Source organism: Sus scrofa, chromosome 2 (genome assembly GCF_000003025.6).
Source record: "Sus scrofa isolate TJ Tabasco breed Duroc chromosome 2, Sscrofa11.1, whole genome shotgun sequence".
In the NCBI taxonomy this organism is placed as follows: Eukaryota; Metazoa; Chordata; class Mammalia; order Artiodactyla; family Suidae; genus Sus; species Sus scrofa.
Genome location: NC_010444.4, coordinates 48,022,604 through 48,050,558, shown reverse-complemented (window position 1 = coordinate 48,050,558; position 27,955 = coordinate 48,022,604). Strand labels below are relative to the sequence as shown.

At 48.3% G+C, this 27,955-nt stretch overlaps 1 protein-coding gene across 1 annotated transcript in view; it reads right to left on the bottom strand.

Annotated features, from left to right (window-relative positions):
• The window catches only part of GALNT18 (polypeptide N-acetylgalactosaminyltransferase 18), a 367,881-nt gene that overhangs the window by 180,555 nt on the left and 159,371 nt on the right, over positions 1-27,955 (bottom strand). Inside the window, exon 2 of the mRNA XM_005661126.3 lies at positions 14,744-14,936. Within this exon, the coding sequence (XP_005661183.2) occupies positions 14,744-14,936 (193 nt within the window). The remainder of the gene's footprint in view (positions 1-14,743; positions 14,937-27,955) is intronic.

Below are 27,955 nucleotides of genomic sequence, written 5' to 3'. Positions count from 1 at the left end.
TGTTGTGACTAGGCAGGGTGACCAACTAACTCATCCTATTCTGTCCAGGACTCTCCCAGTTTCAACCCTGAGCATCCCAAGCAAACCAGGATAGTTGGTCACCCCTTTACTAGACTCCCTCTTCTTCTTCTTCTTTTTTTTTTCTTTTGTCTTTTGTCTTTTTTTAGGGCTGCACTCGTGGCATATGGAGGTTCCTAGGCTAGGGGTCGTATCAGAGCTACAGCTGCTGGCCTACACCACAGCCACAGCAATGCAGGATCCGAGCTGCATCTGTGACGTACACCACAGCTCACAGCAACGCTGGATGCTTAACCCACTGAGCGAGGCCAGGGATTGAACCCACGTCCTCATGGATGCTAGTTGGGTTCGTTAACCACTGAACCACAAGGGGAACTCTGACCCCTGCTTCTTGATGGTAGGGATAAATCTTGCTCATAATCACATGTCCTCCACCTGCCACACTGCCTGGCCAATAGCAGGTATTCAGCTGACATCTGTTGAATAAACTGATACCACCCTTTCAAAGTGCCAACACACACATTCTGACAGTCTCAGTTCCTATCTTCATTTCAGCACTGAAGCAGAACTCACAGAGCTAAGGGGAGAGGCAGAAAGAGGGAGGAAGAGCAGCATCTCAGGCAAGATGTCTGCATCCTTGCCAGCCACCCCTGCTGTCAGCACTGCTGGAAGCGTGCCTGTTGTAAGCCAGCCCCAGGCCTTCTAAGATAACACACGTCCAAGAGCTGCCGTCAAAGTAGATTGTTCCAGACCCAAGCCCAGCACTTCTGCTCCAGAGTCTCGCCACGTCACCCACCATCCAGCAGTGGCCCCTGTCCAAGGACCTTGCCTCCCATGTTCACAGGCTGAGATGCTCTCTCCCAGCACCTGTATCCTCCAGGGTCCAGCCAGCCCAGCCTCTGCTCCTGGAGTCTGCCATCCCTGCCTGCTCTGGTGTCTGCCTCTGGACTCCCCTTTCTCCACTCACCTCTCCAAAGAAGGGCTGGGAGACGTGAGAGTCGGAGGAGCCACCAGATGTAACTGGCCCTTCTATTTATGCTCCTTGAGAAAGGCTGGCTGTACCAGACCAGTCCCTTACTCACTTCGAGAAGAGGCACATTCTCCTGTAAAATTAAGCCATAAAAGTTCCTTTTTTACTTTTATTCTTGTTCAAAGTTGAGCCATTTTCCACTAGAGATAAAAACAAGGCATTTCTGGGAGGGGAGTGCTATGGCTGTCTAATAAGCTGGGATTGATGGTCACGATAAAGTCCACCTCATCGATCTCTCCCGGTACAGGCACAGGAGCAGCTATGCAGGGAGCCTCCCAGCAGAGCTCCCCGAGACTGTTTTGAGCTGTTTATGAGGCAAGTTTATATCAAGAGCTTTAGTGCTGCTATTACCTGCAGGAGGCAGGGAAGCGATGGCTGATGAGGGAAGGCCAATGCAGGCTCCCAGCCACTGGGTACCATCGAGGGCAGCAGCCAGACATCCCCATATTGGACTCACGGATGCTCCCCTCCCTGTGACCTTGGCAAATCTATGAACTCTCAGCCCATCAGAGCGATGACTCATGGAGGCTGCTTGGCCTCTTCCAGAGTGAAGGTCAGAGTAGAATATGAGCTGGGGTGTGTCTGCTGACATGCATGGAGAACTGGGTCCAACGATGCCTGGGTTCTGGGAATGGAGGAGGGGCTGATGTAGACAAGCAGAGAGAGGATGGCTGCACCAGGTACCCACACCCCTGAGTGCCCCCAACCCTTTACTCCTCCTACTTGTCTCCTAGAGAAGATTTTCCCTTCAGCCGTGGTCAGCACACAAGGGTTCAGGTGAACTGTTAGCTGCCTGGAACCTGAACCCTGGAGTCAGCAGTGCCTTCTCATCTCTTCGCAGCCATCTGTGTCCCTTCGCTTGGCCTCTCCCCTCCTACCTGCATCCACGGGACTTGCTTGATCCTCCTCTTGTCCCACCTGGGTACACATCTGGCTTCTTTCAGACCTTTCCAGATTAAAGAGGCTCCCTGCCTGCCAGCCTCCGGTCTGCTGGACTTGAGACTGGAGGAGGAAGGAAAACGCGAGGCTCTTAAGGGGCATGAGCAAGGCCAAGACTTTTACTCCCTGTGGCTGGTGTTTACATCTCTGCAACCTCTGGAGCTCACAGGGGCTTCCTACCCCTACTGCCCAGGGACTTCGTATGGCGTATGTGGAAATAATAATAGTAATAATTTCCATTTACTGGAGTTCCCATCGTGGCTCAGCAGAAACAAATCCAACTAGGAACCATGAGGTTTCAGGTTCAATCCCTGGCCTCGCTCAGTGGGTTAAGCATCCAGCATTGCCGTGAGTTGTGGTATAGGTTGCAGATGTGGCTTGGATCCTGCGTTGCTGTGGCTGTGGTGTAGGCCGGCAGCTGTAGCTCTGATTCGACCCCTAGCCCAGGAACCTCCATATGCTGTAGGTGCAGCCCTCAAAAGACAAAGGACAAAAAAAATAATTCCATTTGCTGAAAGCTTATAACTTGCCATAAACCATGCTGAGAGATGACTGGATAGTTTTATTCTTTTTTTTTCCCCTTCTGAGCTTTATTCCTTCCTACGGGTCTACGTGGTAAATGTTTCATGCCCATTTTATAGATGAGGGAAATAGGGCAGTGACAGTGAGTTATCTTCCACTGGGCTCATCTGCCTCCAAAGCCTGTATGTGTAGTCCCTGCTAAACTAGGCCTGCACCTTCCTTCCCACACCCACCCAGAGATGCATCTGGAGACACTGGTGTTGTGAGAACCCAGAGATCTGGCTTGGGGTGGGGGGAAGGGGGGCGCAAAATGGAGCTCACTCCAGGCCAACTCTGATAAAGATGGGGTGGATACAGTGTGTCTAGGAGGATGACCTGGATTGATACAATAAAACACTACTGGGCACCAGAAGCCTAAAACTGTCTTCCAGTTCCATTGCTCCCATTGAGATAAACAACCCCAGTGTAAACTCCTTGTATGAAGGAGTCCATTCCATCCACAGCTCATGGCACCAAAGACTGCTTCCTGAGCCTCAGGCAGCTATTGATGAGCTGGTCGTCAGTAAACAGGGCAGCCCAGCCTGGGAGCTCTTGTAGCCAGATCTCACAATATTGAAAAAGGACCAGCTGCCCTATCAAGCCCTTCTGGTGAGGAAATGGAACATGAGCTATCCTAAGAGGCAGGAAGCAGAAATGATGGGGGAGGAAGCAGAGCATTGTCCCTGAGTGAGCTTAGATGTGGTCAGTCACCATTAGAGACACAACACTCTAATGAGCAGACAGGATGCAGACTCAAGCCCATTCAGGATATCCTGAGCCATGCTTCCCTCCTCCAGAGCCTCGATGTGTGGCTTCTGATGGTGTGACTATGTGATTGTGTGTAGACCCTGAACTATAAAGAATCCCAGTCCTTCGCAGTTGCCGAAGTTCAGTTCCTTTCTCCCTGAGAGCATGCACGTAGCCCAGTAAAGAAAGACACACTGAACTTCCTGGGCTGGGATAGGATCCCCTGTTAGCCTCTCATTGTCCCCTCTGCTTGTCTTTCATGCCATGTATATGTTATTGCAACATGTTTTTTTTGTGTGTAATTATTTAACAGATATTAGTGTCTCCACTAGACTATAAGCTGCATGAGGTCAAGATCACATCTGCTTTGCTCACCAGGTACCTCTCACACCTCACAGTGTCCAGCACACAATGCAGAAAGCTCTGGATACCTGGCTGAATGAACAAATGAATAAATGCTTGAAGAGTGGATAGCAGAATGAATGAAGACCTATGAAAGCTCTGGGGATGGGAATTCTATCACGGCCTGACGGAATGGGAATCATAGACTTCTTACTCCCTGCCTGCGGGCAACAATAAGCCCAGATCCCCAATAAGCCAGAGGGGTCACAGGGATACTTAGTGGAGTCAAGGGCTTCAGGGACTGGGCAAGATGCCACATGTGACTCAGATGTGGAGGAGACCAAGGACATCGGAGAACAGGGAGTTTTAAGAGACTGCAAGGCAAGGGAAATGGACCAGCCTGATCTAAGGACAGAATCTGACACAGGTAAACTTCTAAGTGGATGTGATCATCAAAATGGCCAGCTTTCATCCAGAGGCAGAAGTTCTACAAACATCCTTTCACGTGACTATCACTTTAGAGAACGGATCTGCTATGTCAAATGTCGATTATAAGTAAACACGAGGGAAAGGAATCATTTAAAAAGTAAACAGCCAACAGGAAGCAGGGTGACCATTTGTTCCTAAAACATCTTATTAGAAATCCAGGGAAAATGGGACCAGCCACCCAGGGAACAGAAGTCAGCTGGCTCTGGTGGACAAATTCCACAAGAAACCGAGCGTCTCCTTGTGGTGGGTTCCTGGAGAGCAGGCCAGGAGTGTGGCAAGGAGAGAGCTGAGGGTATGGATTAGGGGAAGGCCGGCCCTACAGGTCAGAGAAAGGAGGAGAGGGCATCGTTGCTCTTTAGCAGAGTCTGCCTCCAGCCTCTGATACGTGGAACTCTGGGACTAGGAAAAAATCACTCTATCCTATGAAGCCTGCTGGCCCTCCTCTCATCCAGTGCAGGCGTGGCTCTTTGTCCATATAGTGGTCCTTATGGGAAAATCCAGAACCTGTCTCCCCAAGCCATCCCTTTTATAAATCAGAGACCCAGATAAAAAGTAGCAAAAAGTTACACAGCAGTTACTATGCATCAGGTAATGTTCTAAGGCAATGTGTAACATGTATTACACTTCAATCTTTGTACTACCGCCTCTAATTTACAGCTAGGAAAACCAAGGCACAGAGAGGCTAGGTAATGTGCTGGAGGTCAACCAGCTTATAAGTGAGAGACCTGGCTTTGGAACCCAGGGAACTGGGTTTTAAATATTACTCCATAATCCAGCAGAAACTTCATTTGTTTGTTATGTTACTCCTGAGTTGTTTTTCTTTAAACAGGTCCCACTTTCTCTATATTTCACAGAATCCAATTCTGCAGTTGTGGTCTGAGCAGCAGAGTAGAACAAAACTACCACCTTCTCATTTTAATGTATTAATAGAGCTCAAGGTTACATTATTTTTAAGAACAACCATGTGATATTATTGGCCCATAGTGTGTTAACTTAACTAGGAACTGGAAGAATTTTCCCAGATTGCTCCAGTTAAGAAGTATTTCCCCCTGTGTTTGTGTAGTTAGTGTTGTTGATGCAAGAGCAGAATCATTATTTAGGGTGTTAATTTTGCCCCTTTGTCCTAAGGCTGCCCTCACAGAAGTCCTATCTTCCAAACACCGCTGGTTCATCTCCATAGAGCCAAGATCCCAAATTAGAAAAGCTCCCCTGGGCAGGGCAGCACAAGGGGGCTGCGTAGTGTCCTAGAGACACAGACCCAGGAAAAAACACTGGCTTTGCTACTTAGCACCTGTAGAAACTTGAACAAGTTTCTTAACCTTGTAAATAGTAGGTATTCTCCTATATAAAATGGAAATAATAATAACTATCCCAGGAGCTCCCACTGTGGTGCAATGGGATTGGCAGTGTCTTGGGAGTGCTGGGATGCAGGTTTGATCCCTGATCCCTGGCCCAGCACAGTGGGTTAAAGATCCATGCAGCTGGAGTTCCTGCCATGGCTCAGCAGTTAACAAACCCACCTAGCATCCATGAGGATGTGGGTTTGATCCCTGGCCTTGTTCACTGGGCTCAGCAGGTTAAGGATCTGGTGCTGCCGTGAGCTGCGGGGTAGGTCGCAGACATGGCTCAGATCTGGCATTGCTGTGGCTGTAGGATAGGCTGGCCACTACAGCTCCGATTGGACCCCTAGCGTGGGTGCAGCCCTAAAAAAGACAAAAAAAAAAAAAAAAATCCATGCAGCTTAGTTCGCAACTGCAGCTCGGATCTGATTCTTGGCCCAGGAACTCCATTATGCCCCCAAAATGAAAACAAACAAACAAACAAATGAAACTACCCTGGAGAAACACGGGATGGAATAAAATGATAAAATAGACAATAAGTAGTTTGCACAGCACCTGGCACACCGTAAGTGAGCAAGTGGTAAATCCTTAGCACCTTAGCACCCAGGTTGCAACTCTCCAATGGTCCAGCAATTGTGCTCCCAGCTCCTCACCTGGAGCCCTCCTCCTTCCCCCTCGCAGGACTAGATATATTAGTGGCGAGGCCCGGTGCGAAAAGAAAACACAGTGGCCCTGGTTCAGAAATTATTAGTAATTTTAACACAGCAACAGCAAAGCATTAAGCCAAGCACAGAGCCTTTCTAGACTTCCCGGGATCCTGTGCCAAGGGGGACATAGGATAGTGTTCTGATTCTAATACTGCTGCTGTAAGAAATCCGACAAACTTGGTGGCTTCAAATAACACAGACTTGTCATCTTACAGTTGTGGAGGTCAGAAGTCTAACAAAGGTCTCACTGGACTAAAATCAAAGTATCAGCAGAACTGCTTTCCTTCTTGGAGGGTCTAGGTGACAATCTGTTAGATACTGTTCTTGCCTTTTGCAATATCTAAAGGCTGCCCACGTTCATGGCTCTTTTCCATCTTCAAAGCCAGCAATGGCTGGTTGAGTCCTTCTCACACTGCCATCTCTCTGGCTCTCTCTCCCACTTTTTTTTAAGGTTTTTTTTTTTTAGGGCCACACTCATGGCATATGGAGGTTCCCAGGCTAGGGGTGTAATCGGAGCTATAGCTGCCAGCCTACAACACAGCCACAGCAATGCCAGATCTGAGCTGCTTCTGCGACCTACACCACAGCTCACAGCAACACTGGGTACTTAACTCACTGAGTGAGGCCAGGAGTCGAACCTGTAACCTCATGGTTCCTAGTTAGATTTGTTTCTGTTGTGCCACAAGGGGAACTCCTCTCTTCCACTTTTTAAGTGACCTGTGAATACATTGGGCCCATCCAGATAACTCAGGGTTATCGCCTTCTTTTAAGCTCAGCTGATTAGCCATCTTAATTCCTTAGTAACCACAATCCTCCTTTGACATGTGACACACTATATTCACAGGTTCCAGGGATTAGGGCATGGGCACCCTTGGAAGGCCATACACACTCATGAATCCAGCCCTGTTGACATCCAAAGTTCAGAAGTTTCAGATGTCTGTCTAAAGGCTGTACCATGAAGAACCCATGGCCTCCCAATCCATACATACAACTTTGGTGGCCATACTCAGCCACCCTAATCTGCTCCTAGGGGGACCCAGAGCCCTGGTTCCAGGCTGCATTCTTTCTCCGCTATAATCCAGTCCTACTTCTTTCCACTTGGATGTTCACACAGCATCTTTCCAGCTCAGGACCCAGGACTCCTTGGTGGGTGTGGGTGTTGATCTGTCCCAGCTACTCCCACCTGGGGCTGCAAAAAATAGTCTAATCCCCTTTACCAGCCTCAGCCCCCAGCCCTAACCCACCAGTCAACCCAAGAGCCAATCTACCCTCACCCCTGGGAGGGATGTGGACTTCAGGGGATGCAAGAGACAAAGGCAGTGTCATTACTGATGGATCAGAAGCCTCTGAAGATCTACCAGCAAGAAGCAGGAAGCAGCATCTGCCAGAGGCTCTGCCCTGAGCCACCTTAGAGGTAAGTCATAGAGTTGCCACGGCAACATGATAGCCCTAAAACTGGAGACCTAGAGTTCCCCCCTTTTCCTACCCACACCCAAAATCCCACTAGATCAGGTGCTCATCCCTTCATTTCTCCCTGGGCCCTGTATGGAAATAACGCCCACTCCCTGCAGAAAAGAATGAAGAAGGCACCTGCTGCTATGGAACTAGTGATTACCCATATGCTACCTACCCCACTGACTGCCACTGGGGGGGCACACCCTCACCTTCCTGTCCTGAGCTGGTGAGCTTACTTTCACCCCCATGATCCTCCTTCCCCACAATCACAACCCATCTTCTCAGTGACCTCCCAAAACATGTCACCTCCATCCTTCCTCTCCATCCCATGGGCAAATGACTTTCCTGATCTCCTTCTCATAGCTTAATTTTTTCAAACAATTGGTGTTTAATTTACATGTGGTAAAACACACAGCTCTTAAGCATATAGCTTGATGCATTTTGACAAATGTATATAGTCCACACCCCAATCAAGATTTGTTTTCCCTTGGAGTTCCCATGTGGTGTAGCAGAAATGAATACAACTAGGAACTATGAGGTTGTGGGTTTGATCCCCGGCCTCGTTCAGTGAGTTAAGGATCCGGCGTTGCTGTGAATTGCGGTGTGGGTCGCAGACTTGGCTCGGATCTGGTGTTGCTGTGACTGTGGTGTAGGCCAGTGGCTACAGCTCCGATTCGACCCCTAGTCTGGGAACTTCCATATGCCGCAGGTGTGGCCTAAAAAGAAAAAGGTAAATAGAACTGCTTTAAAAAAAAAAAAAAGGCTTGTTTCCCCCTTTTTCTCTTTTTGCCTCTAGGAGGTTATTTTGGAGTCTATGGATAAGCAGGAGGAGAGACATAAAGAAAGCCAAGTGGCTGTTTGGAGCTTGCATCAGAAGCTGTGAGGGATGAAGCAATGTCCAGACAAGCCGAGGTGCAGCTTTTCTCCCTGAAGCAAGGAGGCAAACCCCTCAGCAGGATGAGATCCAGGAGGCTCACCAGAGGAGGCCACCACTGTCCTGTCTCCCTTGGGTTTTCCCACTTGGATAGTCAAGGGGCCTGCTCTGTCTGCTCTTATTACGATAATGCAGGAATAATGAATGGCACTTCGACTTCCCTGAAAGCCAAGCATCCTGGAGGAAAATGTCCTCTCTCTGCATGGATCAAAGAGTGCAGATAAGGCTAACAAAAGTGTGGCATTTACAGTTCCCATGTCCTTCCTTTCCCAGGGGAGGGCAGTCAAAATTGGTAAAGGGAGGCTCCTTGCAGATGCCACTCTCCAGGTTCCACCTCCTTGGGTAGAGGCTCCAGGAGGAGAGGGTTTCTGTGGGCATCAAGTGCAACCTTTGACTTAGTAGAAACCTGAAAGAATGATTCATCTCCAAGGAGGCAGGAGCTTGGAGTTCCCATCATGGCATAGCAGAAACAAATCCAACTAGGAACCATGAGATTTTGGGTTGGATCCCTGGCCTCACTCAGTGGGTTAAAGATCTGGCATTGCTGTGGCTGTGGTGTACCCTGGCAGCTGCAGCTCCAATTTGATCCCTAGCCTGGGAACTTCCATATTCTGGGTGCAGTCTTAAAAAAAAAAAAAGGAAGCAGAAGATCATCTGCAAGTTTTCTAATTACCTGCCTTGCTCTCCCACCACCTTCCACTTTGAATCCCACTACAGTATAAACTCCTTGTGTAAATTTCTTTGTCTGATACCTTACTGGGTCCCTGGCACACATGTGGTGCTCAATAAATATTTCTTGGATGGATAAACTCATGAAGCCTAGTAACCAGATGGACGGACTTTTTCTCCTGGTTACATCTTGTCCTGTGCATAAAACACTGAGCATAGCTGGGTCCTCTCTCAGCCAGATAACAAGGTGGGTCAGATGATCAAGAAAGGAGACCAAATAAGGGCCCAGCCAAGATGATGGAAGTGGGGGTGGGGCAGAATTCAGGACACACACTTTCTGGTCTAGGAATGAAGCCAACAAGCATGACATCAGGGTTAGAACTTGGAAAAGCAAAGTCAAGAACTCAAAAAGCAAAGTGCAGAATCCAAGGATGCCTGCTGGGGCAGAAATCCCCAAGGACAAATAGGAGGTAACAGGAGACAAGGCACAGAGGTTGGGGGCTGAGCAATGTGCCCCTGGTGTGATTCTTCTGGAGACTGTCCTTAGCCTGGGGCTTCCCTTCCAGATGCTCCCTTCACCCCCAGCCCTTTGCCCCAGATCCCAACATCAGCCATAGCTGAGGCTCCCCTCCACCTACTTAGCAGGTTTGGGGTTCACTAGAACAATTTTTCCACTTCCGGACCCAAACAAACTGATCAGCTCCATGCTGCACCTGTGGAAGCATGTCCTCATCTCCATTAGAGGGATAAAAATGGATACTATAAAATACACTGATGGCTCCAGGCACAAATTCTATTGCCAGACTGCCTGAGTTCAAATCCCAGCTCTACCACCAGTGACCTTGGGCACATTATATAATCTCTCTGTGCCTCAGTTCCCTCAATTGTAAAGTGGAGACTAATAATAATAATAATACTGTGAAATAGTAAGAAATACCTATAATGGGTTCTTCCCCCAGGTCCTGATAATATTTAATTTTTGACCTCGTTCTTGACCCAGAGCTCCTAAATCCCTTATAATTTCCTGAGTGAAAGGAGTGTCTGGCCCAGAGCTCCCAAGTCCCTTGGGATTTCTAGGAATATCTTTGGATCTAATGAGGAGATTCTTGATATGCTCCTGAATGAGGGCTGGTTACTGGAAAGATCAAGCCAAGATTAGCAATTCGGAACTTTCAGCCCTACCCCGCCCCCCCTCATCCTCTGGAGAGATGAGAGAGGCTGGAAAATGAGGGAACAACCATTTATGCCTATGTGATGATGCCCCCATAAAAATCCCTGAAGTATGGGGTTCCAAGAGCTTCTGGGATGTGAACACATCCTCATAGTGGGAGGACGATGCACCCCAAGTCCACGGGCACAGAAGCCCCTGGGCTCAGAACCCTCCCAGGCCTTATTCTATGTCTCTTTCACCTGCCTGTTCATTTGTTCTTTTCCCATGTCCTTTATAATCAACTAGCAAATGTAAGAAAGTATGTCTCTGACTTCTATGAGCCATTCTAGCAAATTACTGAACCCAAGGAGGGGTCGAACCCTGATCTGTAGCCCATCAGTGAAAAGAACAGGTGACAACCTGGGACTTGTGACTGGCATCTGAAGTGGGGCCAGTCCTATAGGACTGAGGCCTTAATGGACAGGATCTGACACTAACTCCAGGTAGATATTATCTAAACCAAATTGAATTGTAGGGATATCCAGCTGCTGTCACAGAATTTGATTAGTGTGTGTGTGGGGGGGAACCCCACATCTGATGTCAGAAGTGTTGTGAGTAAGGTGTAAAGAAAAACTGTGCATTTCTAGACGAGTACTTAACTCCAGAAAGTTACTGTGAAACATCAAAGACCTAATATTAATAAAGTGCCAAACATGTCCCTGAAAACCCAGCTCATGCTATATAAATGTTTGTCAGTGTAATTTAAAATAGGATGACAGTGAAGATATTGAAAGGATGTTTCTGAAATGAGTTAAACGGGATAAGCAAGCGATGACCTTGTTACAAGGCAAGAATGTTTTCATGGAAATTAACAGACAAAGACAGGCATTGTTTTATCCAAGCACATGCTTGTTTGGAGAGGTCCCCCAACAGCTCTCCGATCTCGGGTGTGTGTCTGGCTGAAGTAGAACAAGACAGGATCTTCCAAATTCATGTGCAAAGAGAAACCACCAACCGTAAAGCCACTGCAGGAGCTCCCCTGGAGAGTAAAAAGGCTTAGCTCTTTTATCAGAGATTCTGTTTTTCTGGCTATGAAAGGGGTTGACAGCAGTCACTCTGTCTCACATGGGAAGTGTGGAAGCTCCATAAACTGTAAAGCTCTGTGCAGAGGAAAGGTCTTTCCATGATGATTACTGCTTCTCTGCAGTGGTTCTGGAGGAAACCACAGAATTCTGCCCACCTGGAGTCCATATCTTAGCAAACTCCGGAAGTTCAGGCTGGGCTGCCTCCCAAAATGCACTTCCTTCAGAGCGGGCTGGCTGGGAAGCCCAGACCTTTTGAGAAAAGCCACAGGGCCTCATCCCCTCCACCCTACAACTCCCCTCTTCTCCCCCTTGGAAGCAGGAAGGACTAGCATCCAGGGCACCCCCTCAAAGAAGTTTCCACCAGCTCTCAGCAAGCCTCGTGCATGGTCAAAGCCAACGCAGCTGTGAGCTTCTGTCAAAGGCAGAGATTTGGCATCTCAGCTTGTCCACTTCACCAACTATGTGACCTTAGACAGAACCCTTACCCTCCCTTCTTCTCAATGTCCTCAGCTCTGAATGGGCAGTCATGCCAGTTCCTTGCCGCCCTCCCTGCAGGTTGGCGTGGTCCACGTGGGAAGGCCCATGTGAACACCAGCATCACAGCCACACTGCAGTAAGCAAGTAAGTAAGCCTTTCCCTGGCTTCCTTCTTATTTCCCATTTAATATGGAACAAACATGCACTGAGGTGTGCCTGAGTCCACAGCTCCTGTGCTAGCCACGGTCATAGCCAAGGCCCCTGCAAGGTGCTGGGGACCCCATTTTTCTGAGGACCCTTTTGCCAGAGCCTCTAGGTTCTCCTCACATCAAACCTGCTTCTCCTCCAGCCCCAAGCACCGTCTCTGTAACACTCCCAGAGGGCTTAGACCTAGTCAAAGTCACCTACAGGATTTTCCCAGAATCCAAACCTCATCTCAGCATCTGCCCCACTGCCATCATGGTCCAGGCTACCACTACATTCATTGAGACATGCATAAGCTTCCTAACTGGTCTCACTGATTCCACTCTGGCCCTTTCAATCTGCTCTTAACACAGCAACCAGAAAGGGCTTTCAAAATGACAGTCAGGGTACCTACCTAATCTGCTCAAGCTCTTCCCATGTAGCCCCTCATAAGATAAAAGCCACATACCTTGCAGCAGTGGACAGAGCCCTTCTTTGCAATTCTTAACCTGGGCTGAACTGTGGATTCACCTGCTCACCTGAGAACTTTTTTTTTTTTTTTTTTTTTTTTTTTTGCCTTTTAGGGCCATGCTCACGGCATACGGAGGTTCCCAGGCTAGAGATCCAATAGGAGCTAGAGCTGCCGGCATCACAGCCACAGCCACAGCCACATCAGATCTGAGCCGTGTCTGCAACCTACACCACAGCTCATGGCAACGTCAGATCCTTAACCCACTGAACAAGGCCAGGGATTGAACCCACAACCACATGGTTCCTAGTCAGATTTGTTTCCACTGCGCCACAACGGGAACTCCCTCACCTGAGAACTTTAAACAACATGGACACTGAGTGCCACCTCTGGGAACTCTTACCTAAATGGTCTAGGGTGTAGTCTAGCATCAGGATTATTTTAAAGTTCCCAGGGGAATTGAATGTGCAGCCAAGTTTGAGAGCTGCCCCGCCACCCAATACCAACTTGATCTGTTCCCTGTTGCCCCTCTGACTTCATCTCCAACTCTTGCCTTCTTGCTTTCTCTATTCTAGCCACATGGGCCTCCTTCCTCTTCTTCAAACATGCCAGGCATATGTTGACCTCAGGACCTTTGCACATGCCAGTCCCTCTACTCAGGAAGTTTTTGCCCTGGATATATCCACATGGCTCACTTCCTCATCTCCTCTAGGTCTTGGTTCAAAATTCACCTTCTTAGGAGGCCTCCTCTAACCATCGCATTAAAAATTCGACTTTTCCTCCTCTTCCAGGCTGTTCTTATTTCCCTCTTCCACCTTATATTTCTCCACAGTACTTACTACTATCTAACCTGCTACATAGGTAACTTCTTCACTTTATCATCTGTCCTCGCCCACCTAGAACACAAGGTCCAGGAAGGCAAGGATTCCTGTCTGCTTTGTTCACTTCTCTATCCCTGTGCCTAGACTATGCTGGTGCCTAAGTACTTATAAATATTCTTTAAATGAACATCTACTCTTCGCTCCCCTTATAAATCCTCAGCTGCTCTTTCATCCCAGAGCCCAGCCAGGTTCCCTTGGGCCAAGAAAAACCACACCCAATTATACAACATACAGCAGGTGCTCAATAAATGTCTCTGAACCTGAAATGAACTCTTCTTCCTAAAGAACATAGCCTCTAAACCTAGCGGCAAGCTCTTTCCTGAAAACTCCAGATATAAGCTTACTGCAGTTTGCAGCTTTAAGAAAAATTTTAAAATGAAGAGGGGAAAAGAAAGTGTGTGTGTGTGTGTGTGTGTGTGTGGCGGGGGGGAAATCTCACAAAAATTAATGAGATTTTCTCAGCTGTGGTACGTGCCCACATTTTTAATAATTAGGAGTAATAAAAATTCTAACTGAACCTTAAAGGAACATCTTCTGCAACAAAGAACGAAGTCAAGACAGACTTCTCCGTCGGGTGTAATGACTTGTTAGCTTCAGAAGACGGATGTACTTTAAAAAACTAATTTACGTGAAAAAATAATTGTTCATAAAAAAAAGCAACTAATTGGGTTAAGATGACTTATTAACAGGAATGCAAGATGATTCCTGTGCCCTTAAGGATTAAATGAGGTTATTCATCCTCAAAATTTCTTTCTTTCTTTCTTTCTTTTTTTTTTTTTTTTTTTTTTTTGTCTTTTCTAGGGCTGCACCTGAGAAACATGGAGGTTCCCAGGCTAGGGGTCGAATTGGAGCTGTAGTCGCCAGTCTACACCAGAGCCACAGCAATGTGGGATCCAAGCCATGTTTGCAACCTACACCACAGCTCACAGCAACCGCAGATTCTTAACCCACTGAGCAAGGCCAGGATCGAACCTGTAACCTCGTGGTTCCTAGTTGGATTCATTAACTACTGAGCCATGATGGAACTCCGATCCTCAAAATTTCTAATGGAAGAAAGCCCTCCCCCTGCTTAGAAGATGGAGAAACTGAGGCTGGGGGAGAAAGGGGAAGTAGACTTTCCCAGTGTGGACTGAGGGGGCAGACCCTGGCTGAAGCTGGAAAGAGACCCAGGAGTTTAGACACCGAGTCCTGCCTCTGTTCCCAGCACCATAGAGACTCCACCTCCCCCCAGGCAGGTCAACAAGAGCCCAGCCACTGACTCTGCTCACCCACTGGGTCTGAGGTCAGGCAGAGGCCGGTCGAGAGGCAGGCGGTCACTGAGGTAGGCGTTGTAGCCGTAGTACTGGAACTGCTTCAGGGCCACTCGCCGGCCTTCGGGGCTGAGGTCCTGGCCCCAGTGTGCAAACAGAGAGGAGTCTGTGAAGGGCTCAGCCTCTGCCTCCTCAGGTTTGGCAGGGGCCTCTGGAGAAAGAAGGGATAGGAGAAGTGGGTCAGAGTGTACCCCTGCATATGCCATGACAACCCCTTGCTCTTCCTCTCCACTGCCTTGGATCAAGAGACCTCAGCCCCATCTTTGGGGGTGGGGGAAGGCAGATTGAAGTCTTCACACTTTCCCACACTCATTTATCTATTCATTCATCCAATCATCCACCCGACAACCACTAGCACAAAGGATATAGAAATATACCCCACAAGGTCTGCTGGGAAGCTGATGGTGGTGATCCTGATGCCCCACAGCTTTAAGTCAGAATGCCCAGTTTGCCTTCTCATTAGAGATGCTAGCCCCAGCTCTTTTTCTTTTTTTTTTTTTTTTAGGGCTGCACCCAAGGCTTATGGAAGTTTCCAGGCTAGGGGTTGAATCAGAACTATAGCTGCCGGCCTACACCACAGCCACAGCAATGCCAGATCTGAGCCGTGTCCATGATCTGCACCACAAGGCCAGGGATTGAACCTGCATCCCCATGGTTACTAGTCAGATTTGTTTCCGCTGAGCCAAGACGGGACCTCCCGGTCCCAGCTCTTGAATGGGGCTTCCACTCCTCTTTTCCCCAGATCACACCCTCTTTCCCTGTCAGTTCCAAGCCTGCCCCACACCCAGGTCCCCGAGCTAAGGATCTGCTCCCCTGCCCAGTTTTTGCCAGCCCACCTCCCCCTCCACTGTCTGGTCCTGCTGTGAGTTGCCCAGCCCCACAGCACAACATTCACCTGGCTGCAAGGACCCCCTGTCGCACTGTCTTCTGATGCTTCAGACTCTGCCCATCCGGATGGAGCTTCATTGGCACAGAGAATGGCCATACTATCCGCAAACCTCCCTCACTCCGGGCACTGCTTATTGTACCCTTGTTAGAATTTGTGGGGCCAGTTCTCATGCCAGATCAAAAAGAGCTCATGGTTTTTCTGAAACTTTCTAAGGAAATGGAGGGGGCATTATTACCTATAAGAGCAGAGGCTTGGATTCATAAGGACATGGATTCAAATAAATCCCTGGTCCACCATTCACTGGTTACATGATCACAAGCCAACAATCTCTTGACACTTTCCCCACCCATAATGGGAGAATAATAACACCCATCCACCACCCTCAAGATCTGTGAGGATAATGTATAATAATGTATATAAAGCACTCAGACTAGTGTATGTCTCAGAATAAGTGCACAGCGAATGGTAAGTGCACAGCTATAGCGAGGAGAGCCTATTGGGTCATTTTAATGCCTCTTTTACAGGTCTTGCCAGAATACAGGCTAATGGGTCAGGTCTATGGAATTCATTCCCAGCAGAGGTAGTCAGGCTCACCATGTAAGGTCAGAAATCAGAGATATGGGACAGAGATGCCAAGCCCACTGGATGGCATCTTCCACGCTTGTAAACGTGATATAAAAAGAGATGAGACAACTGACAAGGGATTAATCTCCAAAATTTATAAACACCTTCTGCAGCTCCATACCAAAAAAACAAACAAACCCATCTAAAAATGGGAAGAAGATCTAAACAGACAGTTCTCCAAAGAAGACATACAGATGGCCAAAAAACACATGAAAAGACGTTCAACATCACTCACTATTAGAGAAATGAAAATCAAAACCTCTTATGAGGTACCACCTTACACCAGCCAGAATGGCGATCATCCAAAAGTCTACAAACAATAAGTGCTGGAGAGGGTGTGGAGAAAAAGGAACCTTAGTACACTGTTGGTGGGATTGTAGATTGGTGCAGCCACTGTGGAAAGCAGTATGGAGATTCCTCAGAAAACTAAACATAGAACTACCATTTGATCCAGCAATCCCACCCCTGGGCATCTATCCAGAGAAAACCATGACTCGCAAAGACACATGCACTCCGATGTTCACTGCAGCACAATTTACAATAGCCAAGACATGGAAACAATGTAAATGTCCATCGACAGAGGAGTTGATCAAGAAGATGTGGTACATATACACAATGGAATATTACTCAGCCATTAAAAAGAACAAAATGTCTGCATTTTTAGCAACATGGATGGACCTAGAAATTATCATGCTAAGTGAGGTCAGCCATACAATGAGACACCAACATCAAATGCTTTCACTGATGTGTGGAATCTGAAAAAAGGACAGACAACTTCTTTGCAGAACAGATGCTGACTCACAGACATTGAAAAACATATGGTCTCCTGAAGAGACAGTTTGGGGGGTGGGGGGATGTGCTTGGGCTGTGGGATGGAAATCCTGTGAAATTAGATTTTCATGATCATTATACAACTAGAGAGGTGATAAATTCATTTGAGTAATAAAAAAAATAAAGTATCAAAAAAAAAAAAAAAAGAGATGAGACAGGGGCCAGAAGGAAGCAGAAGAGGGTTAGGTAGGGTCCCTTCAGCTGTCTGGATGGAGTGAGCAGGTGCACAGCACACCTTAGCTAGGTAACTTAAAAGTACAGATTGGAGATAGACAAGGTGCTAAGGTTCTAGGGTCTACAATGTTGGGGAGCTCAGAGCTATGGACCACAGCTCTTATGATGACTTCCTCCTGAGAGACTCTCAAAAGAGCCAGTTTGGGAGAGGGAAGGAGACCTGGGAATAATAGGGGGACCACTACCAGTACCCTCCCATCATGGAAGGGGTGCTCTGGGGGGAGGAAGCCCCTATCATTGGAGGCACGCAAAGGATGTCATGGACAGAAGGGGCTGTTAGAGTTCCCTGCAAATTAGAGAGCTGATGATACTGAAAGAAGAGCAAGCACACCATTGCCAGAGACCTCAGTCAGAGAGATAAAACTCGTGCACATCAGACTCATGCGTGCTGGGTGAACATGCATGTCCTGGGGACCCACCATGTAACTCCTTGGATAACTGTCACTTACCACGAGTCTGCTGTAAGCTTTTTTCATTTTTTTTTTAATTTATTTATTTTATTATTAACTTATATTTTTATGTATGTATTTATTTATTTGCTTTTTAGGGCCACACTCATGGCATATGGAGGTTTCCAGGCTAGGGGTCAAATTGGAGCTGCCAGCCTACACCACAGCCACAGGAACACCAGATCCGAGCCGTGTCTGTGACCTTCTCTACAGCTCATGGCAATACCAGATCCTTAACCCACTGAGTGAGACCGGAGATCGAACCCACAACCTCATGGTTCCTAGTCAGATTTGTTTCTGCTGCGCCAGGACAGGAACTCCAGTAAGCTTTTTTTCACATACCAATTCATCTTATCCTAGGAGGTGAGAACTATTAGCCCATTTTATAGGTGATGAGAGCAAGAAGACACAGAGAGAATAAGAAACTTGTCCCAGTCACTCAGAAGGAAGTAGCTGAGATTCAATCTCAGGAAGTCTGTCCCCTGAGGCAGTGGTCCTAACCACTAAGAAATACTGCCTCTAGGGAGCAAAGGGCTGGAGAGAAGTGAATTTCAAAGACAAACATGGCCTATCATCTTGGTATCAATTTTCTTTAAAGAGATGGAAGGAAACAGATGTCTGAAACATATTAGGGCATATTAAGGAGTAAAAGGCATACCATGTGTACATTTCTATGCCAAAGCAAGAGCTTTTAGGACCATGGTGCTGTTCAAAGCTCCATCCCCAAATGCTGGTTTCCCTTTGTCCCCCACACTGGGCATGTTTGAACAGAAACATAGGGCTGGCCTGATCTTGAAGGTCCTTGTTATCTCTAAAAAGATGGATGACTCATTCATTTGGAATAGGGCGTAGTAAAAGTCTAAATCAGTGAACCAACTGAATCATATAATATTTAACGGAAATGGAGTTTTAGTGCTCTCACATACATAAATGGATATTACCAAGTAAAATGAGATCAGTTAATGAAAAAATTATGATTCACAATTAGGCCAGCATTGTATAAAAATGGGTTATCAACATATTAAAGTCCTGGGTTCCACCCCATGCTCCTGCCTCTTTCCTCAGTATGGGTACAAAAGACAAAAAAGAAAGCAGTGGATCCTGAATGATGAGTCATGGGTGAGACAGTGGGAAGAGATATATTTGTTGACTTTCTGCCAGAGCCAAGCATGGTGCTGGCTGATGTCTTTCCCAAGGTTATCTTGTTGTGCTCATGGCTGTGGACTCCATGAGGGCAGGACAGCATCTGTTTCTTGCTGTATCTCAAGCTCCCATCACAGTATGTGGCTCTTGAGAGGGGCTCAGTACATCAGTTAAAAGAAATCAGTTAAGAAGCACCCCAGAGGGGTTAGTTATTAGACATGAGGAAGCTGAAGATGATGAGGTTAAATGACTAATCTGAGGCCACTAATCTGAGGGGGAGTGAAGGAAAGGTCTGGCTTCCTCCAAACCCCGCATTCTTTCCTCTGTCCAACGAGAGGCAAACTGCGGTCTGAGGGCCAAATCTAGCCCACCATTTATAATATAAATAAAGCTTTATTGGAACACATCACATCCACTTGGTTACAGATGATCTATACAGGTGCTTTAGAGCTACAAAGGCAGGGTGGGTGCGACAGAGACCATACAGCTTTCAAAGTGAAAAATATGTGTTTAAGAAAAAGTGGGCTGAACCCCTGCAGACCTTACATCTGTCATTTCTTAGGTGATGAGTCCTTGCCTCTGCTAATTCATTTGTTTTCGTCCCTTAAGATCACCAGCTATACAGACAGAATCCATACCCTAGCTCTACCATTTACCAATTGAGTCTAGCTTATTTGCACCTCTGTTCCTTATCTGGAAAGTGGAACGGATAATACTAGTGTCTTGTTCATAAACCATTTGTGTTTGTTCAGTGAGATGGTCCGCGTAAGGAGCTGGCACAGAATAAATGTTAGCTTGGGTGTCAGCTCTAAGGACCCATGTAGCCCCACAGCCCACCAGAGTACTCTTCCACTGACACCTCTTGAGTTCAGATAGGGGAAGATGAATGCCCCTGTCCTGAGGTCCCGGCTCTGGAAGATGCTGCTGCTGTCTATTCCCCAGATAAAGAGTCCATGTTGGAGCTCCCCTTGTGGTCCAGCAGTAGTGAACCCTACTAGTTTCCATGAGGATGCTGGTTTGATCCCTGGCTTCAGTCAGTGGGTTAAGGATCTGGTGTTGCCATGAGCTGTGGTGCAGGTCACAGATGTGGCTTGGATCCCACGTTGCTGTGACTGTGATGTAGGCTGGCAGCTGTAGCTCCGATGTGACCCCCTAGCCTGGAAATGTCCATATTCCATGGGTGCAGCCCTTAAAAAAAGACAAAAGACAAAGAGACCATGTCTACAGAGATTAGCCTCCCCTTAACTAGTCTTAGACCCAACTCCCCTCACTCTCAAATAAGAAAGCAGACCTACAAGGTCATGTCTGACATAGTTGGGGTGATGGGCTAAGAGGCCTCAGGGAAGTGCCTGGGCTGGGTCCTCTGCAGAGGTCCAAGGGAGTCTGAACACATCTGGTGAGGAGCTCACAAATGTCTCTCACCCAGGGACGAGGCACAACCCAGGAGCAGGCTCAGGCTGTGGCCACCGCCGGGGTTCAAATCTATTCAGTCACATTTGACCAACTGAGGGGGTGACTGGAGACAGGTGTATATTCGGGGGCTGAGCTCCCTAAGGGAGATCTCATTCACAGCACAGATGAGCAGAGTATAGGGAACTCAGCCTGACAGCCAGAGTGTTTGGAGGGTTCAAGCCCATTCTTCACCCAGCCCTGGTGCTTGTCTGTGTCCCAGGGAGAAGCAGACTGAGAGGGAACACTGAAGTGTCATTTGACTAGACAGCCACGAGCAGGGCCCAAGTGGCACCTTCATAACCTCAGGCGTGGAGGGAGGCAATCCTCCACCTTCGCTGACTGGTCATGAACAACCACGTGGTGTGGGCAGGTGGGGAGCCCAGGGGGGCTTGAGGAGGTACAGCTGCCCTTCTCTGCTCTGGACCTCCCATGGCCACCTGCCTCCCTCAGCCTCTGGACAGATGGCTCTACAGAGAAGGAACTGGAGCATAAGCACCAGAGCTGCCAGGGCCTCGGCAGGTCTGGGATGGCCAGTGGATGGGGAAGGAAGAACCACAATGCAGGCTATGAGTCTGAAAGGCTCTGGATTGGCCATAGTTTATGAACCTACAAGCACATATGCCCAAGTCCCACCTGCTAACCATCACCAAAGGTACTGAACAAAGTGGAAACAGGCCACTCCAAAATTATTTGAGGGGTTCCCATCACGGCTCAGTGGAAATGAATCTTACTAGTATCCATGAGGATACAGGTTCGATCCCTGGCCTCACTCAGAGGGTTAAGGATCTGGCATTGCCATGAGCTGGGGTGTAGTTTGCAGATGCAGCTTGGATCTGGTGTTGCTTTAGCTGTGGTGCAGGCCGGCAGCTATAGCTCCGATTTGCCCCTGAGCCTGGGAACCTTCCTATGCCGCAGGTGCAGCCCTAAAAAGACCAAAAAAAAAAAAAAATTATTTGAGGTCCAATGAGAAGGTGACTGCAAGCTAATCTTGGGTGTTTATTGCAAAACCTTTGCCCCTGAGCTGGTCCTCTCGTACACTGTATCCCAATACCATTGCACTGGCCCTGCCAGGTGGTGAGGCCAGGCCATTGCGGAGGCCCTATGATGTAGGTTCTATCATTCCCATGACAGATGAGAGGAAACTGCAGCTCAAAGATGTGAAAGAACTTGCTGCTGAAACTATGCTCCCGACCATAGCTCCAACTCCATGTTGTGTGCGAGATATGCTCTCTGGCTTGAGGATGAGAGAAACCTCAGGCCCTCAGAAGCTGCTCAGTTGGTTTGCAGTGGTTCACAGTAGTTGTTAAACTACTGAAATACCTTCACAACACAGGTAAACAGTGGCTTCCCAGAGTCCCTCCAGGTGTTCGTTTTTTTTTTTTTTTTTTTTTTTTTAAGCCACACCCAAAGTGTATGGAGATTCCCAGGCTAGGGGTTGAATCAGAGCTATAGCCACAAGCCTATGCCACAGCCACAGCAACATGGTATCCAAGCTGAGTCTGCAACCTACACCACAGCTCACAGCAATGCTGGATCCTTAATCCACTGAGTAAGGCCAGGGATCAAACCTGCCTCCTCATGGATGCTGGTCAGATTGGTTTCCTTTGAGCCATGATGGGAACTCCTCCAGGTAGTCTTCTTACCCCACCAGCTGCTCTGGCCCTTTGCTTGGAATGATCCAGAAATTTCCACTAGCCAGCAGCTACAGGCAGCCTTGCCTGTCTCAGAAGCTCGGGCGTTCCTGCTCCATGCTATAACGAATATTCATGCAAACTGGTTAGTGCCTGTGCCTTGCTGGTTAAGTATAATTTGACTATAACTTGCTCAAGCCCTTCCTAGGCAGCCCCTGTGAAAAATAATTATCAGTTTTTAGAGACCTTTCACTCAGCTCATTTGTTCCCCATGTGAGTGTCCAGGCCTCATTGTGTATGACCTGTTTTCCAAAAAGTTCTGCCAGTGATCACAGAGGGCATCCAGGAAATGCCACAATATGGTCTCAGAGATATGCCCACAGTGCCTGACATGCAGCGCACTAATGAGAGTAGAGAATTACAGATACACATCCTGACAGCCTCCATGCTAATTCATGGAGACAGGAAGGAAGTGGGGCAGGGAAGAAGCTTCCGAAGCTCTGAGCAATTAATGCACCCAAGGCTGCAGCGCTGAGTACTGAGCCCAGGCTCACCAGCCAGGTACAAGGAGCACATCTGGAGACCCAGCTGAGGCCTGTGAGGCTTCTGAAACTGCTGATGCTGAGAGAAGGAGGAATACCTACGTGAGGGGGCCTGCTTCAAAGAACAGCCCAAATTAAGATTTGTCCAGCTGTTTTTGCTCCAGAGTCTGGGTAGCGCCAAGACCATGATGGGGTGGAAAGAGAATGGGTTTTGAGGAGTTCCCCTCGTGGCTCAGCGGTAATGAACCCAACTAGTACCCATGAGGATGCGGGTTCAATCCCTGGCTTCGTTCAGTGGATTAAGGATCCGGCATTGCCGTGAGCTGAGGCATTGGTCACAGACATGGCTCAGATCCAGCGTTGCTGTGGCTGTGGTGTAGGCGGGCAGCTGCAGCTCTGATTTGACCCCTAGCCTGAGAACTTCCACATGCCATGGGTGCGGCCCTAAAAAGATAAAAGAAAAAAAAGAAAAGAAAAGAAAATGGGTTTGGAGTGAAACAGACTTTGTGATGCTGCTGAGCCCTGTCCATTTCTGACTGCCTGTCCTCTCTAGGACCAAGTTGCTGGACAGCCCCATCTTTGTAAGCTGAGATGTTTTGTCAGTTCCTGCCATCACCTTAGTAGGAGAGACTGTAGCCCAGGCCTTTCTCTAAGCAAAAACCCCACACCCCAGCTCTGCTCCTTGAATTTTAGAATGAATCCTAAAATAGCAATGGAAACGGTCACATGGCACGAATGCTGCTGGAAGTCAAAGTGATTTGGGGCTGGACAGCAGGACTTGTTAAGTCCTGCCAAGGGACAGACAGAGCCACCTGAGATGTGGCTCTCATGGCTAAGGACCCTTAATCCATTGCCCAAGCTGGACTGCGTGCTCACTGGAAGTGGCAGCTCTGCTTCTGGTCCCTCTGTATGGGTACCTTTAGGAATATTTTCTTAGGAAAGCAGTGGAACCTTCTTGTTTCACATGTTTTTTCTCAGTTACCTGCATGCCCCCCTTGAGGCAGAGCTAAGAAGGCTTTCAGGGTGGGTGGGGAGGGGGCCTTGCTTCTGCCCTGCAGCCAGTCCTATAGCCATTGCTGTTTTGGTTTCTGCCCTCAGGCCATGCCCAAAGCTGAAGCTCTGGGTGTTTGGTGATGAGATCCACAGCCCAGGGACAAGGAGGTAGGGAGGAAGCAGGATAGGAAGGCCAGTGTTCCAGGGAACTGCCTGTCCTTCATTCTGGGGCCCTCTGTTTAAAGTTCATCTGGGGAGCTCCCGTTGTGGCTCAGCGGAAACGAATCTGACTAGCGTCCATGAGGACACAGGTTCAACCCCTGGCCTCGCTCAGTGGGTTAAGGATCCAACGTTGCCATGAGCTGTGGAGTAGGTCGCAGACACGGCTCGGATCTGATGTTGCTGTGGCTCTGGCTGTGGTTCCAGCAGCTCTAGCTCCTATTGGACCCCCAGCCTGGGAACCTCCACATGCTGTGGGTGCAGCCCTAAAAAGATTAAAAAAAAAGATAAGCGCTTCTGGGGTACAGACACAGACAGTCCTGTCTTGGGGTTCTCCTCCCAGAGTGTCCTGGGGACTCCCTGTCTCCCCACACCTGTGTCTGCTCTTCATTCTCTCTGGACAAGATCTGCAGCCCAGCCCTTCAAGTCTCTATTTCCTTTATTGTGAGATGGGAACAGACTGCTAGACTGCCGGGGAGAGCCACTGTGAAGTCAGCTTTTGAAAAGATGAAGGCTAAGCATTAAATAATGGACCAGCGGTACTGAATATCCTAGATAAGAATTCTTAAAGGATGTTTCCTTTCCTTTCACTCCTTTTATTTTTTTTTAAACAGCTTTCTGGGGTGTAATTTACATGCCATAAAATTCACCCATTTCAAAAGTATGAGTCAATGATTTTTAGGAGACTTTTCTTCCATTCTTGAGGTGTCTTGCTGTATGCTTTATTTGGGGTTATACAGAAAAGGGCTAATTGAACACCCAGAAACATACATTGAATATCCAGAAATGTATGCTGTTGGCATTTGGTATCACCTGCCTGCTGGCTTCCTGCTGATGATAAGGGACCATTATTCTCACTGAAGAGCCCGATGCCTGGGCCTTGCCTGAGAAACCCAGGGAGCATCTGCAGAGCATCTAAACCAGTTCATCTGGGCAGTGCTGATGAGGTGGGCTCACACTGCCACATGGAGGGTGGTTCACCCCAGAACAGCAGCAGTTAGACCCGGTTGTCTTCAACTTGCCATCCTGCCATGCCACCTCCACAGCCCGGACTGTGTGTCCCCTTCCCTCCTCTTCCAATACCCAGCCCCAGGTCCAAAGTGGGGCCCCTGGGCCTGTCCCAGCCAGAATGAGGCACTGAGAGCCTGTGGGAAGCAGGTAGGCCTGGGAAACAGGTAGGCCTGGGAGGCAGGAGGCCTCAACGGGTCCTCACCTCCAATACTGGGCCAACCGCCGAATCACAGGGCCCCAATTCCCCACTGTGAGATGGACCTAAGTGTTTGAGTTCCACTGGGAAGAAAAAGGAGGACTTGAGCACATCATCATGATGCTTTGCTTATACCCCAGAAAGCCAGACATGAAACTTCCATTGTATTTGAGATCCCAAGGGGAAATTTTTAGATTTTTTTTTCTTTTTAGGGCCATGCCTGCAGCATATGGAGGTTCCCAGGCTAGGGGTCTAATTGGAAATACAGCTGCCGGCCTACACCACAGCCATAGCAACGCGGGATCCAAGCCACATCCGCAACCTACACAACAGTTCATGGCAATACCAGATCCTTAACCCAGTGAGCGAGGCCAGGGATCGAACCTGCAACCTCATGGTTCCTAGTTGGATTCGTTTCTGTTGCGCCACAACAGGGACTCCTCAGGTTTTTAAAAACACCTTTGAAGTGATAAGAGAAGTATTCTGTTGAATTGAAGGTCTCCCCTCCTCTCTGCTTTTAGAGGTGCATTAGGGCACAAGCTAAAGGTCTTTTGCCAGCAGCCCCCACAATTATGCTTTCTCTTCTAGGAATCCTCGGAGAAAGAAGTGGAATCTGGCGGGAAAGGGTTTGGAGATAATGGAAAGAAAGGAACTCTGACAGCCTCAGGTCCCAGGCCATTAAAATCCTCTGCATGATGATTTCATTATGGCAAAGGCAAATCAGGAGAGCTTCCTCTGGCACCTGAAGAGCTCTGTGGGGAAAGAGGGTGGCTTCATCAGACTGCTTCCTACCAAGCAGGGCCAGGCCTCACGGGGAAGGGCAGCCTTTTGCAGGGGCTCTGGAGTCAACTCTGCCCTTGACTGGCTGTGTGACCTTCGTCAACCTCTCAGAACACTTCAACCTGAACCTCAGCTGGCTCATCTGGTTAATGGGGATGCTAATACCTCTCTCACTCCCTGCAAAGATGAAATGAGGTGGTGGCATCAGTAAAGTGCTTTGCAAATCATCAGACTACCGGTAAGTAGATTAGTTTTCTGTTGCTGCTGTAACACATGACCACAAATTTAGTGACTTCAGACAATCTTATAGCTCTAGAAGTCAAGAGGGTCTTTCTGAGATAAAAATCAAAGTATTGGCAGGGATGTGTCCCTTTCTGGATGTTCTAGAGGAGAATTTTTGAATCCTCCTTTCCAGTTTCTAGAGGCCTCTTGCTTGGTCCATGACCCTCTTACTTTATAATCAGTGCCAACGATAGTGAGTCCTTCTCACTTCACCCTTTTCCCGATCCCCTCTGCCACTTCTAAGGACCATGGGTTACAGTGGACCCAACAGGATAATCCCAGAACTCTGTTTTAAGGTCAATTGATTAACACTCTTAATTCCATCTGCAACCTTAACTTCCCATTGACACGTCAGATAACAAATTCATAGGTTCCAGAGATTACAATGTACCCATCCTTGGTGAGAGGCATTATTCTGCCTATCCCAGTAAGAGTTCAATCATTGTGTGGTTTGCTATTTTCTAAAGAGGCAATTCTAATACTCTGCTCTCGGGGTCCCAGGAACCCCAAGAGGCAAAGGAATGACAGGGCACATTTTTTGAGAGCTGACTCTGCACCAGCCCTCAGCACAGCGGCTCTCTCCTCTCTGACACTGTACCGGGGCTGCAGGAGGGGAAACACCCAGGAAATCAGGGCAGGGCTGCCAGCCAGGTTCTCTGAAGGAGCAGGTGCATGTGAGAGCAGCCGGTGGCTGTGAGCAGTGGAGGGGCCTCATCCCTGACCTTGAGGCCTCCTTGGCCCTGCCTCCCTCACACACCAGCTAATGAAAAATGAAGGAGAGCCCAGATGGTACAAGGTGGGTACTGTGGCAATCGCCCTCCTACTTCTCTGCCTCTTCCCCACCAGCTCTATCCTAGTCTCCACCTGGCTCTTCACCGCTGGCCCTGCTTCCACTCCTGTGCTTTGAATTGATGCCTGCATTTGGTTACCACAAACTCTGGCTTTCTAAACTCCCTAAGGCTGTAGTTCTATTGGTTTTTTGTTTTTATTTGGTGGGGGGGGGGTGGTTCTCATCTGAGAATCTGAGAAACCACACAGGCACATGCATAAAACAAAATCTGTATTCCCTTTAAACCAGGGGTTGGCAAGCGTTTTCTATAAAGGACCAGTAATAAATATTTTAGGTTTGCAGATCCACATAGTCTGCCCCTGAATCTTGAAAGCAGCCACAGATACTATATAAATGAGTAAGTGTGGCTTTGTTCCAAGCAGACAATTTCTAAAGCAGGCAGTATGTCAGATTTGACCCCTGAGCGGCTGACTGCCTGGCCCTGGGGCAGTGGGAGCACAGACTGTGGCTCCTGGCTGCTCTGGCTACTCGAAGGCTAAGTCATAACCTCTCTGTGCTGGCCTCACTTGTAACTAGGACAACAATAACTACCTGGTGGGGTAGTAGTGAGTCATGGAGGAGTGAATCTGACTCCAGCACTCAGAACAGCGCCTGGCACCTTGTAAGCCTGGCGAAAGTGTTAGCTAGGATCTGCCTGCTGGCCAAGAGCCTCTGCCTCCAGGATGCTAGCTCTGAAACCTCTCTGCCTTGTTCCATGAGAGCCCACTGACTCCCGTGGTACTGGCTTCAAAGGACACAATCTGAGTTCACCTAATTCAGCCCCAGTCGGGAAGGACAGAAGCATTTATGATCCTGGATGTTCAAGTCACTGAGAACAGGACCCTGGGCAAGGCCAAGATAGAGGAATCAGGCCCTAGGCCCCAAACCCTGGGAGCGGCTAGCAAGGATCAGAGAAGGCTAGGATTCAGGAAGGGTGGCAGACCCTAGCAAGAAACTGGTGAAAAAGTCAGGGGCCCAGAGAGAAGCACAGTCATTTTATTCTGGGCTGACATGGAAGGCAATAACAGGAATTCGTCTGACTCTGCCAGCTCATTCCAGATACCT